The 20917-nt window shown below is 34.0% G+C and overlaps 1 protein-coding gene across 1 annotated transcript in view; it reads left to right on the top strand.

Moving 5' to 3' along the window:
• Positions 1-17659, top strand: part of LOC111144480 (disintegrin and metalloproteinase domain-containing protein 18-like) — a 150709-nt gene extending 133050 nt beyond the window's left edge. The window contains exons 19-20 of the mRNA XM_022498782.1: positions 9981-10095; positions 17496-17659. Of these exons, the coding sequence (XP_022354490.1) occupies positions 9981-10095; positions 17496-17659 (279 nt within the window). The remainder of the gene's footprint in view (positions 1-9980; positions 10096-17495) is intronic.
• The last annotated feature ends 3258 nt before the right edge of the window (positions 17660-20917 follow it).

Raw genomic sequence — 20917 nt, 5'->3', positions numbered from 1 at the left:
TCCATATTCATCAGGGATATTGGTCTGCAATTTTCCTTTTTGGTGGAGTCTTTGGTTTTAAGATCAAGAAAATGCTGGTGTCATAGAATGAGTTTGGAAGTTTTCCTTCCATTTTTTTTTTTTTTTTTTTGAAATAGCTTCAGAAGAATAAGTATTAAATCTTTAAATATTTGGTAGAATTCTACTGGGGGCCATTTGGTCCTGGATGTGGTTGGGGAGCTTTTTGCTTCAACTTTCTATGCTGGTCATGCATCTGTTCAGGTTTATTATTTCTTACTGTTTTAGTTTAGGTAGTTTATAGGTTTTTAGGGATGTATCCATTCTTTCCAGATATAATTGTCATAATATTCTCTTATAATTGTTTTTATTTCTTTGGTGTTGCTTGTGATCTCTCTTTTGCTTATGATTTTATTTATTTGAGTCCTTTCTCTTTTCTTTTTGATAATTCTGACCAGAGGTTTATGTAGCTTATTAATTCTTTTAAAGTACTAGCTCCTAGTTTCATTGATCTGTTCTATTGTTTTTTTGGTTTCTATTTTATTGATTTCTGCTCAATATTTATTAATTCTCTTTTCCTGCTGGGTTTAGGCTTTATTTTCAGTACTTTCTCTAGCTCCTTTAGGTGTAGGATTAGGTTGTGTACTTGAGACCTTTCTTGTTTCTTGAGAAAGGCTTATATTGCTTCCCTCTTATATACTTCCCTTATATACTTCCCTCTTAGTATCGTCTTCACTGCATCCCAATGGTTTTGAACATTTATATTTTCTTTTCATTTGTTTCCATGTGCTTTTTAAAACATTATTCCTTAATTTAGTGGTTGACCCATTCATTCTTTAGTAGGATGCTCTGTAACCTACATGCATTTGTGTTCCTTCCAAATTTTCTCTTTGACTGAGTTCAAATTTTAAAGCAATGTGGCCCTAAAATATGCATGGAATAATCTCTATCTTTTGATACCAATTGAGGGCTGATATGTGACCCAGTATGTGATCCATTCTGGAGAATGTTCAATGTGCATTCTGTTGCTTTAGGATGAAATGCTCAAAAATATCTGTTACGTCTATCTGACCCAGTGTGTCATTCAGAGTCTTGTTGATCTTTTGCTTAGATGATCTGTCCATGGCTGTGAGTCAGGTGTTCAATTCCTCTACTATTTTTTTAAAGATTTTTATTTATTTATTTGACAGAGAGATCACAAGTAGGCAGAGAGGCAGGCAGAAAGAGAGGGGGAAGCAGGCTCCCTGCTGAGCAGAGAGCCTGATGCAGGGCTCGATCCCAGGACCCAGACATCATGACCTGACCTAAAGGCAGAGGCTTAACCCACTGAGCCACCCAGGCACTTCAAAGTCTTCTACTATAATGTTGTTATCAATGTGTTTCCTTAATTTTGTTATTAATTGCTTTATATGATTGGTTGCTCCCAAGCTAGAGACATAAATATTTATAATTGTTAGATCTTCTTGTTGGATAGACATTTTAATTATGATAAAGTGTCCCTCTTCATCTCTTATTATAGTCTTTGGTTTAAAATCTAGTCTGTCTGATGTAAGGATTCCCACTTCAGCATTCTTTTGATGTCCATTAGAATGATAAATGGTTCTCTACCCCTTCACTTTCAATCTGGAGGTGTCTTTGGATCTTCAATGAATCTCTTGTAGACAGAATATAGATTGGTCTCTCTCTCTCTCTTTTTTTTTTTTTAAATCCAATCTGATACCCCATGTCTTTTGATTGGAACACTTGGACCATTTACATTCAGAGTAATTATTGAAATATATGAATTCAGTGGTATTGTATTACTTGTAAAGATGCTGTTTCTTTAGATTGTCTCTGTTTCTTTCTGGCCTTTGTTACTTTGGGGCTCTCTCTTTGCTCAAAGTATTCCCTTTAATATTTCTTACTGGGTTGGTTTAGTGTTTGCAGATTCCTTTAGTTTTTGTTTGTCCTGGATATTCTATCTCTCTTTCTATTCTGAATGACAGCCTTGCTGAATAAAGTATTCTTGGTTGCATATTTTTTTCCCATTTAGCATATTGAATATATTATTCTAGTCCTTTTTGGCCTGCCAGGTCTCTGTGTACATGTCTGCTGCCAGTCTTGTGTTTCTTGTGGGTTAAGGACCTATCGTCCTGTGTGCTTTTGGGATTTTCTCTTTATTTCTGATATTTGCAAGTTTCACTATTATGTGTCAGTGTGTTGACCTATTTTTAATGATTCTGAAGGGGTGTTTTCTGTGACTCCTAGATATGAATGCCCGTTTCCTTCCCCAGAATAATGAAATTCTCAGCTATAATTTGTTCAAATAAACCTTCTGCCCTTCTGTCTCTCTCTTCCTCTTCTAAGACCCCTATTATTTGAATACTATTTTGTGTTATGGTATTGTTGATTTCTTGAAGTCTCCCTTCATGACCCAGTAGTTGTTTTTCTCTCTATTTGTAGCTTCCTTATTGTCCATCATTTTGTCATCTATATCACTGGCTTTCTCTTCTGTCTTGTTTATCTTAGCAGTAGAGCCTCCATCATTGACTACATCTCAGTAATAGCATTCTTAATTTTGGACTGATTAATTTTACTTCTTTTATGTCTATAATAAGGGATTCTCTACTGTCCTCTATGCTTTTTTCAAGAACAGCTGGTATCTTTATAAGTGTATTTTAAATTCTAGTTCTTATATCTTGCTTATATCCATATTGATTAAACCCCTGGCAGTGAGTACTGCCTCCTGTTCTTTCTTTTGGGGTGAATTTGTCTGTCTTATCATTCTGTCCAGAAGATAAAAGATAAAAGAGAGAAGTAAGATAAAAATAGTAACAAACCAGAAAAATACAGGCAAAATAAACCTGAAGAAAAAATAAATAATACAAAATGAGAGAAAAACTGAAAAAGTATTAAAACAGAACAAAACAATAAACTAGATCCTGGATGTATTTTGGTCTGTTAAAAGAAACTAGATCCTAAAATAGGATTTTATATATATACAAAAATAAAATAAAATACAATAAAAAGAAACCATTATATATATAAATAAGGATTAAGAAATAAAAATAGAATTGAAAAAATTTTTTTAAAATAGCTAAAAAAAACCCTGAAAGACTAAAGAATCATGAAAAACAAAACGAAGCAAAACAAAAAACCATGAATGCTGTATACTCTTTTCTCCAAGAGCTGACATTTGCAATTCTGTATGATCAGTAAACTTAGTGTTAGCTGGATGTTCCTGCTGGTCCTTGGTAGCAGGGACCTATTAGATTGATTCTCAGGTGCTTTACCCTGGTGGAATTGTCAGGGCCCAGGCTACTTGTAATGGCTCCAGATCGTCCTATGTGGCACTGTTTTGCTCTCTGAAGGCTTTCAGCATCAATGGGGAGATGAAAATGGTGGCACTCCAATCTCTAGCCCTGGAGATGAAAGTTCATGTTCCCCACTTTTTAGTGAGCCCTCACAGAAAAGGAGTCAATCACTCTTATATCCCTGGTTTCCACCAGAACTCTGTGTTCACTCAGCCTGTGACTAAGCATTTTTATGTCAGGCATGCTACCACTTTTCAAGTCTCCAAACTTCACAGGCTTCTGTGGTGTGAACTCGTGCTGTTCCTCCTGGGGGATGGAGGGGGGTCTTGTCAGACTTCTGCTTTTTGCTGGTCCCCTGCCCAGAGAGTGGTCATGGGAACTTGCAGCAGAGGAGGTTTATGGCAACACCAAGTAGGAAGCCAGTGCCTAGACTCACTGTTTTCAGCCAGCTCCCCCTCTCTGATGTTTGGGAACTCTGCCACACTCAGACACCCTCACTCTTTTTGTGACCCCAGGGATCCTGAGATTACACTGTCCCACCTGGGATTCTGTTCCACTTCACCACCTGAGCACCTTCAAGCCAGGGCCATCCCCAACTCTAGCAGACTTCTAAAGATTCCTTTTTTGCACTCTGCTGCCTTTTTATGCAAGTTCCCTCCCCTCTGACCTTTATCTTCCAATATATTGCCCCAGATTCACATCTCCACAATCCCTACCTTCCCCAAAATTATCAATTTTCTACCTGTAGAATTGCAGCAATTATTTTCTCATATCTTGATTTTGCTGATGTTCAGAATGATTTGATAACTATCTAGCTGCATTCCAGAGATCAGACAAAATTAGGGTCCCCTACTTCTCCACCACCTTAACTCCTCCCCCTACCTTATCTTTTCAATGTCCATGGATCAATAATGGTGGTACTTTATGATATCAATAATTCGGATTTTTTCTCTTTTTTCTTGAATTTACCTGGTTAGAGACTAATCAATTCATTTATTTTTTTAATGAGTGAGCTTTGATTTTAATTTCCTCTATTAATTTTTAATTTTCAATCATTTCCACAATAATCTTTATTAGATTTACTTTTCTCTCCTTTTTTCTCGTTTCCAAAGCACAGAATAGATTATTGATTTTAGATCTTTTCTAATGCATGCATTAAATGCTATAAATTTCCCACTAAGCTGTGGTTTCACTGTGTCCCACTAGATATTCATAAGTTGTATTTACATTTTGATTTAGCTTTTTTAAATTTCTTTTGAAACTTCTTTGACTAATATATTATTTAGAAGGTGTTGCTTAGTCACAACATATTTTGGGGTTTCCAGTAATATTTCTCATATTGGTTTCTAGTTTAATTCCATCATTCCTTCTTGGCATGAAGGATACTTTGTATGATAGCTATTCTTTTAAAAATTTTAGGTGGGTTTTATAGCCAAGCATTCAGTTTATCTTGGTGAATTGTCTCTGCGAGCTCAAGAATAATGTATATTTTCTTGTTTGGGTAGACTATTCTCTAAATGTCAGTTAGATACTGGTCCAGCCAATTATATACTTACTGATTTTCTGCCTGCAGGATGTCAATTATAGATAGAGATGTATTAAAGTCTCCAACTAAAATAATGAATATATCTTTTACTCCTTACAGTTCTATCAGGTTTTGCCTCATGAACTTGACAACTTATTCTTAGTTGCATACACATTAAGGATTGTTATATTTTTTTTTTCATTTTGTAATGCCCTTTTTAGCTCTGAAAATTTTCTTTCTTTTGATTAGTGTTACTGTAGTAAATCTTTTCTCCATTCTCTTTTAGTCTAGCTGTGACTTTATATTAAAAGTGGGTTTTTGGTAGACAACATTCTTGTTTACCCACTCTGAAAAATCTCTTTTAATAATGGTGTATTTAGACTATTGGTTTTCAAAGTAAATATTGAGGTAATTAGATTAATATGTACTTCTGTGTTACAGTTTTCTATTTGTTGCCCTGGTTTTTCTTTTGTCTTCCACTCTTTTTCTGTCTTTTCTGTTTTGAATTCAGCATATTAGAGAATTCAATTTTTACTTTTCTCTCAGTAAATCAACTATATTTAGAAATTTTTATCAGAAAGGTTGAATACCCAACTTTTGTATCAACATGGACAGGACTGGAGTAGATTATGCTGAGTGAAACAAGTCAAGCAGAGACAGTCAGTTATCATATGGTTTCACTTACTTGTAGAGCATAAGGAATAACATGGAGGACATTAGGAGAAGGAAAGGGAAAGTGAGTTGGGGGAAATCGGAGGGAGAGACAAACCATGAAAGACTGTGGATTATGAGAAATAAACTGAAGGTTTGGGAGGGGAGGGGCATGGGGGGTTAGGAGAGCCTGGTGGTGGGTATTAAGGAGGACATGTATTGCATGGAGCACTGGATGTGGTGCATAAATGATGAATCTTGGAACACTGAAAAAAATAAATTTAAATTAAAAAAAAATAAAGCCAGCAATGGAAAAAAAAGAAAATTTTATAAGTAATATAAATACTTGTAACAAAGTATTCCCAGTACCTCCCTCTTATGCCTTACATTTCTGTAATTAATTTCTCTTACCTATAAACTATAATCACCAAATGCAATGTTGCCATTATTTTGATCAAATTGTTATTTCTTAAGTCAATTAAGAATAAGAAAAAGAAAAGATATTATTTTACCATCCTTTATTCCTTCTCTTTTACTTTTTTTTTCTTTTTGTATGTCTGAGTTTCTAATCTATATCAGTCCTTTCTGTAGCTTTTCTTGGAAAGCAGGTATACTCGTGAAAATTTTCTGAACGTTTGTTTGAGAAAGTTTTTATTTTTTTTCTTCTCTTTTGAAAATAATTTTAATGGATACACATTTAAGGTGGGGATTTATTTTTTTCACCATTTTAAATATCTCACTCCGTTTTTTTCTTGCTTTCACGATTTCTGAAGAGAAGTCCAACGTAATTGCCTTCCATGCTCTTCTATAGATAAGGGTTTGGTTTTTTTTTCCCTACCTTCTTTCAAGTTTTTCCTCTTCATTTTTTTTTATTCTTCGCAGTTTGAATATGCTATTTCTACATGTAGTTTTGAAATATTTACCTTGCTTGGTATTCTCTGAAGTTCCTGTATATAAGGTTTTGTGTCTATCATTAAATTTGGGAAATTCTGCTTCAAATATTTTTCTGTCCCTTTCTTTATTCTCCTTCTGGTATTCCCATGATATGCATGTTATATCTTTTTTAATTATCCCACACTTCTTAGATATTCTGTGATGTCTTTTTTACTATTTTTTGCTCTTTACATTTCAGTTTTGGAATTTTCTATCTCTCTGCTTGTATTACCTATCTGTTCTTTTATATTGTCTACTTTCCCCTAGTACATTAGCCATGGTTGTTTAGACCTCTAATCTGTTAACTCCAACATATCTGCTCTATCAATCTGACCTTCACCTTGTTCTATTTCTTCAAATTGTGCTTTTTCTCTTTTAGTATGGCTTGTAACCCTACAGAAATGGTCCATTTATTTTTTTCAAGGGACAGCATTCCTTGCTTACTAGAATATTATACAGAGTTATGGTCCTTGCAACTTAACATCAGATATTGCTCTCTTAAGTTACGTAAAAACAAAATGTGAAGTTATAAAGATTACAATAATATTAGCTTTTAGAGTAATAATTGTTCTTTAATCTATTAGTTTCTTGTCATGTAGAAAATAAAAAGTAGAGTTACAGTTGTTACAATAATTTTAGTTTTTGGAAATCCACATGTATTTACCTTTATTGAAATCTTCATTTTTTCATTTAAACTTAGAGTTAAATAAAGTTATAATATACTGCCCTTTCAAATCACCCTGCCAGACTCCTTTGACCATTTCTTGCAGGACTATTATAGTAATAGTTAATTCTCTTAATTCTTGTTTATTTGGGCATTAATTTCTCCCTTACATTTGAAGAACTCTTTTGCCAAATATAGGCATTTTTGGTTTTGTTTTTGTCTGTCTGTCCATCCTTCTCTCTCTCTCTCTCTTTCTTTCTTCTTTTTCTATTAGCACTTTGAATATAACTTTGAATATAACAGCCATCTGCCTGCTGGCTTCCCAAGTTTCTCACAAGAAAGCTATGGATAATCTTACTTAGGATCTCTTGTATGTGACAAGTTACTTCTCTTGCTGGTACTAAATTCTCTCTCTGCTTTTGGCTTTTAAAATTTCGTTATAATATGTACCAGTGTGAGCCATTTTAAGTTCATCTTACTTGAAGTTTATGAGTTTCCAGATGTTTGTTTTCATGTTATTCATTGAATTTGGGAAGTTTTCAGTTATTATTTCTTCATATATTCTCTCTTCTGAAATGGAAAAGAAAGTTCTTCAAGTTTAAAAATAGACACTAACAACATGAAAACATGTAAAAGCATTAAAAGTCACAGTAAAAAATAAAATAAATTCAAATTCAGAATATTCTTATATTGTAATGTTAGCATGTAAACTCTGATGTAAAAGTTAAGAGACACAAGTTTAAAATTAGGGCACCTGGGTGGCTCCATTTAGTGTCTGCCTTTGGCTCAGGTCATGATCTCAGGGTCCTGGGATCAGCAGGTAGCTTGCTTTCCCTGTCTCTCTGCCCCTTCTCTCTGCTCATGCTCTCACTCTCTCTCTCAAAAAAAAAAAATCTTTAAAAGAAAAATATTAAAATTAACTAGATACAAAAATATGTTAATGAATACACCATATACTATGATGGAAATTTTAGCATCAATTACACAAAATGTGGGAGAAGCTGAAATTAAAGTGTAGAATATTTGTATAAGTCAAAGTTAGGTTGTTATCAGCTTAAAGTAGACTGTTCTATCTATAAAATATTTTATGTAAGCTTCATAATAACCACAAATAAAAACACCTGTAGTAAACACCCTAAAGAGAAAGAGAAAGTAATCAAAGCATTTAACGTATTTTTTAAAAAATTAAATCATAAAGGAGGACAGCAAGAGAAGAAAAACAGAACAAAGAAACCACCAGAATATAATGAACACAAAGGCAATAGTAAATCCTTTCTAATCCATAATTACTTTAAATATAAATTAATTAAATTTTTGTTTAAAAACAACAGGAAATTATAGGGCGCCTGGGTGTCTCAATGGGTTAAAGCCTCTGCTTTCGTCTCAGGGCATGATCTCAGGGTCCTGGGATCCGGCCCTGCATCAGGCTCTCTGCTCACCAGGGTGCCTGCTTCCCTTCCTCTCTCTTTCTGCCTGCCTCTCTGCCTACTTGTGATCTCTGTCTGTCAAATAAATAGGTAAAATCTTTAAAAAAAAAAAAAAAAACCAGGAAATTATATACTGCCTACAGTGATTTTCTTTACTTTTAAGAACACATGTAGGCTTGGGGTGCCTGGGTGGCTCAGGGGTTAAAGCCTCTGCTTTTGTCTCAGGTCATGATCCCAGAGTCCTGGGATCAAGCCCCTCATCAGGCTCTCTGCTCAGCAGGGAGTCTGCTTCCTCCTCTCTCTCTCTACCTGCCTCTCTGCCTACTTGTGATACTCTCTGTCAAGTAAATAAATACAATTTAAAAAAAAAAGAATGCACATAGGCTGAATGTGGATGAATGGAAGAGATTTTCCATGCAAATCGTAACCAAAAGACAGTAATGTGGCTATATTTATATCAGAGAAAATACACTTTAAGCAAAAATTGTCAAAAAAGACAAGAAGGTCACTATATAATGATTAAAGAGTCAATTCATCAAGAGGATATAAAGATTGTAATAGACACATGCCTGAATTTTAAACATCTGAATATATAAAAGAAATGTTAACAAAACTGAAAGGGGAAATAGACAATGATACAGCAATAGGAAGGAAAATTTTTAGTGGTGGAGAGTAGAACTTAGTGAGAACTCCTAGTTTTATGCATTTTAATTGTTTGAATTTTAAAATTTTATTTACTTGTTTTACTTTAAAATGAAAATTAATACTAAACTATTAAATGTAAAAGCACAATAACATGTAAACTCCATAGATGTTAACCTCTAGAATTGCAAGTTTATTATAAATTTTTATTTTATTGTTCATTTTAAATAATTTTTGCATCTATTTTATTTTATTTTGGAAAATGCGTTTAGTTAAAAATGAAATACAAATGATTGGTCACTAAAGTAAAATTTGGAAAAGGGGATTAAGATGAAAAATTGAAGTGGCCAGGTCAATCAATGATAATTTTATTATAATATTTTGTATAGAAATTAAAGTGTAGGTGTAGAAGAAGTGGTGATAACAAATGTTTACAAAATAACTAAATGAGATATTTTTGAGAAATTCAAACTTCACAAAATGTACCTTTCTCTGAATAAAATGGCCATAATTTATTGTATCCTATTTGTATCCTATTGTATCCTATTTGTATCCTATCCTATTGTATCCTATTGTATCCATTTATTAAAAATGATTAGGGCAAGGCAAGGTACTTATCAAAAACTGTCAATATAGAGAGGTCATAAATATACTATCATGCAGGATCATGTAGGTAGTAATTTTGTCATTGACTATTATGTTGTCAAAACTTTCACTACTTTTTCTAGCATTTCTCATACAGTATTAAACAGAAAAATAGTGATTTTATTCTTTTGAATATATACATAAGATATAAAAATTAATATAATTTATAGTAATTATATGACTTTTTTGTTTGTTTGTTTCAGATATGTAATAATTTGGGTAATTGTCATTGCTTTCCTGGCTATAGGCCTCCACATTGTGAATTCCAGTTTGGATCACCAGGGGGGAGTATTGATGATGGAAATGTTCAGAAATCTGGTGAGTAGAAATTAAACTTTTAAAACAAAATATATGCTCATTTATGAAATACTTAAAGAACTATAATGCTGAGTCAAATCTTTCATGATCACCTGAGTAACATTTTTTATTAACATAGAATGTATTATTTGTTTCAGAGTACAGGTCTGTGATTCATCAGTTTTACACAATTCAGAGCATTCACCATAGCACATGCCCTCCCCAATGTCCATCACCCCGCCACTCCATCCCTCCCACCCTCTTCCCCTCCAGCAACCCTCGGTTTGTTTCCTGAGATTAAGAGTTTTTATGGTTTGTCTGCCGCTCTGGTTTCATCTTGTTTTGTTTTTCCCTTCCCTCCCCTACGATCCTCTGTCTTGTTCCTCAAATTCCTTATACCAAGGAGATCATATGATAATTGTCCTTCTCTGATGTATTTCGCTCAACATAATATCCTCTAGTTTCATCCACATTGTTGCAAATGGCAAGATTTCCTTTTTAATGGTTGAATAGTATTCCATCACATGTATATGTGTGTGTGTGTGTGTGTGTGTATGTGTGTGTGTGTGTGTGTATAATATCCTTATCCATTTATCAGTTGATGGACATCTAGGCTGTTTCCATAGTTTGGCTATTGTGGACATAGCTGCTATAAACATTGGGGTGTACATGCCCCTTCGGATCACTGCATTTGTATCTTTAGTGTAAATACCCAGCAGTATGATTGCTATGTCATAGGGCTTTATTTTCAACTTTTTGAGGAACTCCCGTACTGTTTTCCAGAGTGGCTACACCAGTTTGCATTCCCAAGAACAGTGTAGGAGGGTTTCCCCTTCTCCACATACTCACCCACACCTGTCATTTCCTGACTGGTAAATTTTAGCCATTCTGACTGGTGTGGGGTGGTATCTCTCTGTGGTTTGGATTTGTATTTCCTTGATGCCAAGTGACATTAAACACATTTTCTTGTGTCTGTTGTCCATTCGGATATCTTCTTTGCCAAAATGTCTGTTCCTGTCTTCTGTGCATTTCTTCATTAGATTATTTGTTCTTTCGGTGTTGAGTTTGATAACTTCTTTATAGATTTTGGATACTAACCCTTTTATCTAATATGGCATTTGCAAATATATCCTCCCATTCTTTTAGTTGTCTTTCAGTTTTTTTGATTGTTTCCTTTGCTGTGCAAAAGCTTTTGATCTTGATGAAGTCCCAATAGTTCATTCTTGCCTTTGGAGATGTTTCTAAGGAGAAGTTGCTGTGGCTGAAGTCAAAGAGGTAGCTGCATGTGTTCTCCTCAAGGATTTTAATGGATTCCTGTCTCACTTCAAGGTCTTTCATCCATTTTGAGTCTATTTTTGTGTGTGGTTTAAGGAAATGGTCCAGTTTCATTCTTCTGCATGTGGCTTTCCAATTTTCCCAACACTGTTTGTTGAAGAGACTGTCTTTTTTCCACTGGACATTCTTTCCTGTTTTGTCGAAGATTAGTTGACCATAGAGTTGAGGGTTGAGGGTCCATTTCTGGGCTCTCTAGTCTGTTCCATTGATCTTTGGGTCTGTTTTTGTGCCAGTACCATACTGTCTGGATGATTATAGCTTTGTAACAGAGCTTGAAGTCTGGAATTGTGATGCCACCAACTTTGGTTTTCTTTTTCAACATTCCTTTAGCTATTTGGGGTCTTTTCTGGTTCCTTATAAATTTTAGGATAATTTGTTCAATTTCTTTGAAAAACATTAATGGTATTTTGATAGGGATTCCATTAAATATGTAGATTGTTCTAGGTAGCATAGACACTCTCACAATATTTGTTCTTCCAATCCACGAGCATGGAACATTTTTCCATTTCTTTGTGTCTTCCTCAATTTCTTTCATGAGTACTTTAAAGTTTTCTGAGTACAGATTCTTTGCCTTTGTTTTGGGTGCATTGTAAATGGAATCAACTCCTTAATTTCTCTTTCTTCTGTCTTGCTGTTGGTGTATAGAAATGCAACTGGTTTCTGTGCATTGATTTTATATCCTGACCCTTTACTGAATTCCTTTATGAGTTCTAGCAGTTTTGGGGTGGAATCTTTTGGGTTTTCCACATAAAGTATCATATCATCTGCAAGGAGTGAGAGTTTGACTTCTTCTTTGCTGATTTGTTGAAATTTTGCTTTATTGAAATATTTGCTTTATGAACTTTCATGTCCAAATCTCTCCCCAGTCTTGGGAATTTCTCCATCATTCTCTCTTAAATAAGCTTCCCATTCCTTTCTCCCCCTCTTCTTCTTCCAGGAATCCAGTGTGTACATTATATCTTTTCATGGTGTTCCATAATTTCCACAGGCTTTCTTGATTCTTCTTCCTTTTTTTTTTTGTTTTTTTTGTTTTTTTGTTTTGCACTTCTGATTAAATAATTTCAACTGATCTTTCTTCTAGATCACTCTCTCTTCAGCTTATTCAGGTTTGCTGTTGAAGTTCTCTATTGAATCTTTACTCAGTCATTATATACTTCAGCTATGAGAGTTCTAGTTTTGTTTTGTTTTTTTTTTCCTTTTTTTTTCTTCTCTTTGTTGAGCTTCTCATTTTTATTCCTGGTATGATTAAATTGTTTATCTATATTCTCCTGTAGCTTTCTGAGTGTCTGTAGAGCAGTTACTTTGAATTCTTTGTTGAGCAATTATTTGATCACCATTTCTTTGGGACAGTTATTGGAGATTTCCTATATTATTTTGCTGGAGATATTTCCTGATTCTTCAGGATCTCAGTAGCCTTGCATGGATGTCTATACATTTGAAGATGTGGTCACCTCTTCCAGACTTTATGGACCAGTTTTGAAAAAGGGAAGCTTTCACCTGTGAATGGAGCACACTTGATCAAGCTGTGATTCTGGGTCTAGTGATGCAGAGTACTAAGTCCTGTGGCACCCAGTGACACAGGGTCCAGGGAGTGTAATGTCTTTTTGGCTCAGGTTACTGGGGTCTACCTTATCAATGCTTGTATCATCCTTGGGAAACACCTTATGGGGTCTATAGTTGCTGCAAGTGTTGTTTGGATCCTAAGTGGCACTTCCAGGACCAACAGTTAGCAGCAAGTTTAAGCAGTGTTGGTGGCTAGACCAAATGGTGTGCACACATTTAACTGTAGAGCCCAGCTGCAAGTGCCTATGTAATGGCAGAGATCAGTTGGAGACACACGTGTGATCAGGGCCAGGGTAAGAAGCAAGGGCCAGTGCCAGCTATGGGTCATGGGAAGCTGCAGCGGCTCTGGGTTTGTTTGCTCTCATGGTTTCACAATCTATCTCCAGGTGTGCATACTTCAGTGGAGGCAGTAATGGGCCTTTGGCTAAGAGGCATAGAGACGCACAGCTGGAGGGGTTATCTTCAGGTGCACTGTTGAAGTATTTGTATTTAGAATATACAAAAAATTATATTAAGGATACATAAAGAACCTTGAAACAATAAAAAGCAGACAACCCTACAAAAAATGGACAAAATATTTGAATTGAAATTTCATCAAAGGAGAGATGACAAATAAGCACATGTAAAAATGTCCAACTTAATTTTTCATTGGGAAAATACAAATTATATTCAAAATTAATACCATTAAATCTCTATAAAAATTGGTTAAATTTTAAAAACTAACCATGGTGTGAAGATAGTGTCCCATATACTGTCATTGTAATGTAAAATTGCAATTTCACAGCTTCTTAAGAAGGTAAGCATTCACTTACCATATAATCCACTCATTTCATGATTTACCCAAGAAATAGAATGCTTATGCAAGTACAAATCTTTGTATATAAATGTTTATAACAGTTTTATTTGTAGTAGATAAAATTTGGAAATAACCGCAATATAAATCAACAGTGATTAATAAACAAAATACTGTATATTTAAATAATAGCTTACTATTGAACAACAACAAAAAAAATGAGCTATATAGTTACATGTACCAATGTGGATGAATTTCAACATTACCCTATGTGAAAAGGAAAGATTAAAAAGAATACTGTCTAATGTTATATTAAATTGTAAAAACATGTAAACTAATTTATAGTGAGAGAATGCAGGCTGCCTATGTGGGGGAGTGGTAGCATAGTGAGATTATAAAGGAGCAAGAGGAAAGTTTTGTGGATAATGGATATATTCATTTTTTTGATTGAGGTGATTTTATGGATGTATACATATAACAAAACCTATCAATCATAAATTTTAAATATATGTATTTATTATACATCAGAAATACCTCCAAGATGTTAAAGTAACAATATTTAAATAAATGAGGATATTCACACTATTTTGTTGTCCAATCTCAGATACTAGCTAAAACTATTTTATTACTTACCAAATAAAAAATTTTAAGAATTTTACGCTAAATGGAGGAAAGCCACAAATGTCAAACAAAACAATCTTTAAATGTTTGCCTAATTGGGGTATATATTTATCAAATCTTATCCATATGTACAGTTGAAATATTTGCATTTTATTGTATATAAAGAATAACTATGATAAAAAAAGAAATATCATATATATGAAATATCCAAGACTCCCATCCACTGCTAATGGGAATATAATTGTTCATTTAGGAAAATCATTGGAAAATTTTCTAATGTTTAAAATAAGCATATGCTATGAATAAGCATTGCTACTCAAAGGGCATATATCTATTAAGAAGTATGTGTAGTGTACATATGTTGACTAAAAGACATGTAGTAGAATACTCATAAAGCACTATTCATTATACTCATAAATGCAAGTTACACAAATATTCATAAGGAATAGAATACATTAATGGTTGGTATTTCTATGCAAAGATATAGCATACAATGGTGTGAATGAACATTTTGCAACTATAAACAACAAAGTGAGTGAATTCCCAAGTTAGGTAATAATGACCAAAAAAAGGAAAAAAGTGTATACAATATAATTCTATTTACATAAGGTTTAAAATCTGTAAAAAATTGATTCATGCTCTTAGAGACCAAAGTAGTAATTATCTTTAGGAAGAATAATGACTGGAAGGAGTCAGGTTGGGAGTTCTGAGATACTGGTAATATTATGCTTCCTGGATTTGGTGTTGGTTACATGAATGTGTTTAATTTAGAAAATTCTTTAAGCTGTGTAATTATGACATACATCCATTTCTGTTTACATGTTATACTTCAGCAAAAATTCACTAAATTGAATAAATTCACTAAAGTGAATTATTATTATAATAATAATAGAAGAAATCAAGATATTTATAAACTTTGGAAAGAAATGATGATTAAAAATGTCCTGAGGATTCTCTTGGCTTCTGGCAGGATCTGTTTTGAGATCTGAATAATTTTTGCTAATTCATTGCTAATATATTTATATATTGTATACATTTCTGAATCATGTAACACTTTAATTTCTAAGTATAAGAAATTACAGATGTTTGTCTTTCTTTGACTGACTTATTTCATTTAGCATTGTTCTAGTTCCATCCATGTCATTGCAAATGGCAAGATTCCATTTTTTTATGGCTGAATAATACTCCATTGCAAATATATATATATATATATATATATATATATATACACAAATATGACATCTTTTTTTTTTAATTTATCAAGTTTTTTATTTGAGTTCCAGTTAGTTAACATGCAGTGTAATATTAGGTTCAGGTGCACATCATTTTTTTTCTATATATATATTTTTTAATTTAATTTAATTGTTTTTTACGGTGTTCCAAAATTCACTGTTTATGCACCAAACCCAGTGCTCCATGCAATACATGCCCTTCTTAATACTCACCACCAGGTTCACCTACCCCCTCCTCTCCAAAACTCAGTTTGTTTCTCAGAGTCCACAGTCTCTCATGCTTTATCTCCCCCTCCTCATTTCTCTTCTCCATCTCCCGATGTCTCCCATGTTATTCCTTATGCTCCACAAGTAGGTGAAACCATATGATAATTGGATTTCTCTGCTTGACTTATTTCACTCAGCATAATCTCTTCCAGTCCCACCCATATTGATACAAAAGTTGGCTATTCATCCTTTTTGATGGAGACATAATACTCCATTGTAAATATGGACCATATCTTCTTTATCCATTCGTCTGTTGAAGGGAGTCTTGGCTCTTTCCACATTTGGGTGACTGTGACCATTGCTGCTATGAACATTGAGGTACAAGCAGCCCTTCTTTTCACTACATCTGTATCTTTGGGGTAAATACCCAGTAGTGCAATTGCCTGATGGGTCATAGGGTAACTCTATTTTTAATTTCTTATGGAATCTCCATACTGTTTTCCAAAGTGGCTGCACCAACTTGCATTCTCCCCAACAGTGTAAGAGGGTTCCCCTTTCTCCACATCCTCTCCAACACGTGTTGTTTCCTGTCCTGTTAATTTTTTCCATTCTAACTGGTATAAGGTGGTATCTCAATGTGGTTTTGATTTGAATCTCCCTGATGGCTAATGATGATGAACATATTTTCATGTGTCTGTTAGCCATTTGTATATGTCTTCTTTGGAGAAGTGTCTGTTCATGTCTTCTGCCCATATTTTGATGCAATTATCTGTTTTGTGTGTGTTGAGTTTGAAGAGTTCTTTATAGATCTTGGATATCAGCCCTTTGTCTGTAGTGTCATTTGTGAATATCTTCTCCCATTCCGTGGGTTGCCTCTTTGTTTTGTTGACTGTTTCCTTTGCTGTGCAGAAGCTTTTGATCTTGATGAAGTCCACAAAGTTCATTTTACCTTTTGCTTCCTTTGCCTTTGAAGACATATCTTTAAAGAAGTTGCTGTGGCTGAGGTCAAAGAGGTTACTGCCTATGTTCTCTAGCATTTTGATAGATTCCTGCCTCGAGTTGAAGTCTTTTATCCATTTCAAGTTTATCTTTGTGTATGGTGTAAGAGAATGGTCGAGTTTCATTCTACACATAGCCATCCAATTTTTCCCAAGGTGTACATCTTCTTTATCCATTTATCTACACTGTATGTTAACAGATTTTATCTAGATGCATAAAACATGAGTCCTTTAAAGATGATTTTCTCCAAGAAGAGAAACTGACTAGTCAAGGATGAGGGAAGAGGGTTTTCATAGAATATTCCTTTCTAAATTTTTTAACTTAAATCCTATTAATGTGTTACTTTTTAAAAACATTGATGTCATAAATATGCTGAATATAGAAAGCAGTACTCAAAACATTTATACAGTTACCATAATAATTAAACTAATATCCTTAAAGGATAAATATGAAATGTGATAAAAGTATCATTGTTGTTAGGGGCTATGAGTTTAAATGTCCTTTTGTTTTCCTCTTTAAGAGTTGGCAATGTATTAAAATTTCAATTATTTATACAAATATTTATATTAAAAGATTAAAGTAAAAATATGTTTATTTAAATATTTGGTGAAGTGAATATCCACTATGGTGGATATTTGGTGAAGTGAATATCCACTATATTTCATTTCTAGATATAATTTTTATTAAAGAAGACTCCAGTGCACAGCAGAACAACTGGCTTATTCTGAGTTTCTACATTGTTCTGCCCTTTATCATAATATTCACCATTATGATCATGAAACGAAATGAAATGAGAAAATCATGCAACAGAGAGAATGCAGAATATGAAGGGTAAATATGACTATGCAAATAATTTATTATCTTAAATTTTACTGCTCATTGACCAGTGAAATACATTCAGAGTTCTATAATGCTTAGTGATATTCATTCTTAAGTATGCACTATTTTTATAATTTTATTTTCCAATAGATTATTGCTAGCATATTGCAGAAAGTCAGAATTGTGGCTATTCTAGAATTGTTTTCCTCATAAGTATTTACAGTGTTTAGATGTTGCTATTCTTACATTTGTCATTCTTCTCTTCTGGTGACCAAACTGTTGACTCATTGAAAGTAAGAAACCCCCTTCCACTGTTGGTGGGAATGCAAGTTGGTGCAGCCACTTTGGAGAACAGTGTGGAGATTCCTCATTTAAATCCTTAAATGTAACATCACAAATGAAAATTTCAGCTTCAAAGTAGTAATGGGTTTTTTTTGAAGGCTATATTACTGGTCTATTTTATGAAGGTTTTTTATCTATACACACCTTGTTTGTAATATTGTTCAGGGAAGTGATGGATCATACACACTGAAAGAGAAAGTGACTTAATTGACCTATCATAATTCTCTGCAGAGAAAAAAAGAAAGAAATCAATGAAAGGCCTCACAGGTAATGATATTGAGGGGATCTGAGTAATGTGCATGCTCAATGCATCTCCACAATCCAAAAATTTCTACTGCCCCAGACTCAATAAATATCCCTTTATAAACAGTTTTAGAAGGTCTGGGATATATATCTTTTGGTCTTTCATCTTGTGTATTCTATAAGTAATATACACTTGGAACCATTGAAAACAGTATTTTAACCAGCTAGAAATAAAATTATTTCATCTTATAAATAAATATTCATTTCTGTTATGTATTACCTTCTTAATTAATTTTATAAAAGACTTTGAATTTCAACTAAGTTTGGAATATCTAGCATAGAACCATCTATCCTGGCATCATCAGGTATTCCCTTAGGATGGCAACCCAAGCTTGATCCTTAGAGAGTCTTGTTTTCAGAGTTGCCTTAATCAATTTATTGATATCTTATGCTATAGGTAAGAAAATATTGACTCTGGAATATAATCACCTCAACCTTGAGTAAACAATGTATGTAAGAGAGTTTAATTACCTGGTTTTTCTTTCTTATTTCTTCATTAGTTTTCCAAAGGAACTTTTTATCCATCTTTTTGTTATATTTTGGATGGCCTCTGCAAGAATGTCCTTTCAGTCCTTGCTCCCCATGACACACTCAGTCTTTCACTTGAGTGAACTTATGCAAAATTAATAGGTAAAATATTGGATCTTCTAACAACATATGGTAATCTGGATCACTTGTCTTCATAAAAATAGTCACTGAAATTAATAAAATAACATACTACTAAAATGTTCTATTAAGTTAAACCCTGGAAAAAAACTAGAAGACATAGTGGTTATCAAAATATGAAGAAAGCTCCAGCAAGACTGGCAAAGTTAAGGAAGAATACTTGGAATAGCCATAGTATTTCTGGGGGCTTAAACAACTGGGAATGAGGGATGGCATGCAAACTGTGCTGGGAAGCCAATTCAAAACCAAATCTAAGACCAAGATTTCACAACAAGAAGGGATTCAATTTTACTCTATGTGAGATAGGAATGATGATAGTGTCTCTTCTATACATATTTTAATTACTAGTGAGACTGCCAGTCTTTATTTTCTTCTGGGCCATACTGTTTTTCTGTACACAGAAATTACTTTTCATATCATTTGACCTCTTGCCCCCATTTGTTTATATTTTATCTTTACAGAAGTTGTATACACACATATACACACATATAGTTTACTCATGCTTTTTTTTTTTAAAGATTTTATTTATTTATTTGACAGAGATCACAAGTAGGCAGAGAGGCAGACAGAGAGAGAGGTGGAGGCAGGTTCCCTGTGGAGCAGAGAGCCTCATGCGGGGCTTGATCCCAGGACCCTGGGATCATGACCTGAGCCGAAGGCAGAGACTTAACCCACTGAGCCACCCAGGTGCCCCTACTCATGCTTTTTCAAAGATTTTATTTATTTGAGAGAGAGAGAGAGCACAAGTAGGGTGAGGGGCAGAGAGAGAAGCAGGCTCCATCCTGGGACTCTGGGATCATGACCTGAGCTGGAGCTTAACTGACTGAGCCACCCAGGTGCCCCTACTAATGCTTTTTTATTCATACATGAATATTCCCCCGGATTCTTATTGAATTTATAAAGTATTTAGAGAAACTAACTTTAAGTATTGTTTATGTTTATTCTGGAGCGTGTAAAACGAGAATAAGTTCAAAAATATCAAATGATTTCTCATCACATAAAGGCATAATTGTTGATTTGCATTGATACATTGAATATGTGTGCGAGCTGTTGAAAACCTACAAGAAGCACACAACACAGTATGCGCAATTTTAAAAACATCAATGTGGACACTCCTATCTCCTCCAACAATTTCAAATGTAAGATATCACCAGTAACAATATCCAGTTCTGGGGTCTCTTTATAGGAAGAGTTTTAATATTATTTTGATGCCTTTATTTGTTGTAATCTATTCATATTTCATGTTCTTTCTTGAGTCAACTTTGGAAATTTGCGTCTCCTAGGAATATTATTTTATCAAAATATAATATTTTGCTACATAAAGTTGTTCATATTATATTTTCTTGACATTATTTTAATTTCTGTAGGACAGTAGTAAATTCTTGTATTTCATATTTGATTTTGTGTCTAACCTCTTTTTTTCTTCTTAAATCTAGTTAAAGCTTTCTTAATTTTTACACTCACCACTGCCTCTGCACTGTTTTTGATGGAATTACCAAAACTCTTAGTTGTCAAAACTGACCAGAATTTTTAAAAAATATTTTATTTATTTATTTGACACAGAAAGAGAGATCACAAGTAGGCAGAGAGGGAGGTGGGGGTGGGGGGAAGCAGGCTCCCTGCTGAGCAGAGAACCTGAAGCTGGGCTGAATCCCAGGACCCTGAGATCATGATCTGAGCTGAAGGCAGAGGCTTAACCCACTGAGCCACCCAGGCGTCCCCTGACCAGCATTTTCTTTAATATTTTGCTTGTTTTGTCAAAATATTTCACTCTGTTGACCATTCTCTGCTTTCCTGAAATTCTTTTCTTAATTGCAAAGCAGGTCTACTAGCAACAGTTTCCCTCAGTTGTTAATTTTCAGTTTGTTCTGCCTTTTACTTGTAGTTATTTGGGATGATTAAGTGACAGATTTATTACATGCCAAAATAAAAACTGAAAGTTTGTATATACTGTTTTTTATAG

This window comes from Enhydra lutris, unplaced genomic scaffold, assembly GCF_002288905.1.
Source record: "Enhydra lutris kenyoni isolate GAN:26980312 unplaced genomic scaffold, ASM228890v2 scaffoldscaffold11, whole genome shotgun sequence".
Lineage (NCBI taxonomy): Eukaryota > Metazoa > Chordata > Mammalia > Carnivora > Mustelidae > Enhydra > Enhydra lutris.
This window is presented reverse-complemented; position numbering and strand designations above follow the sequence as displayed.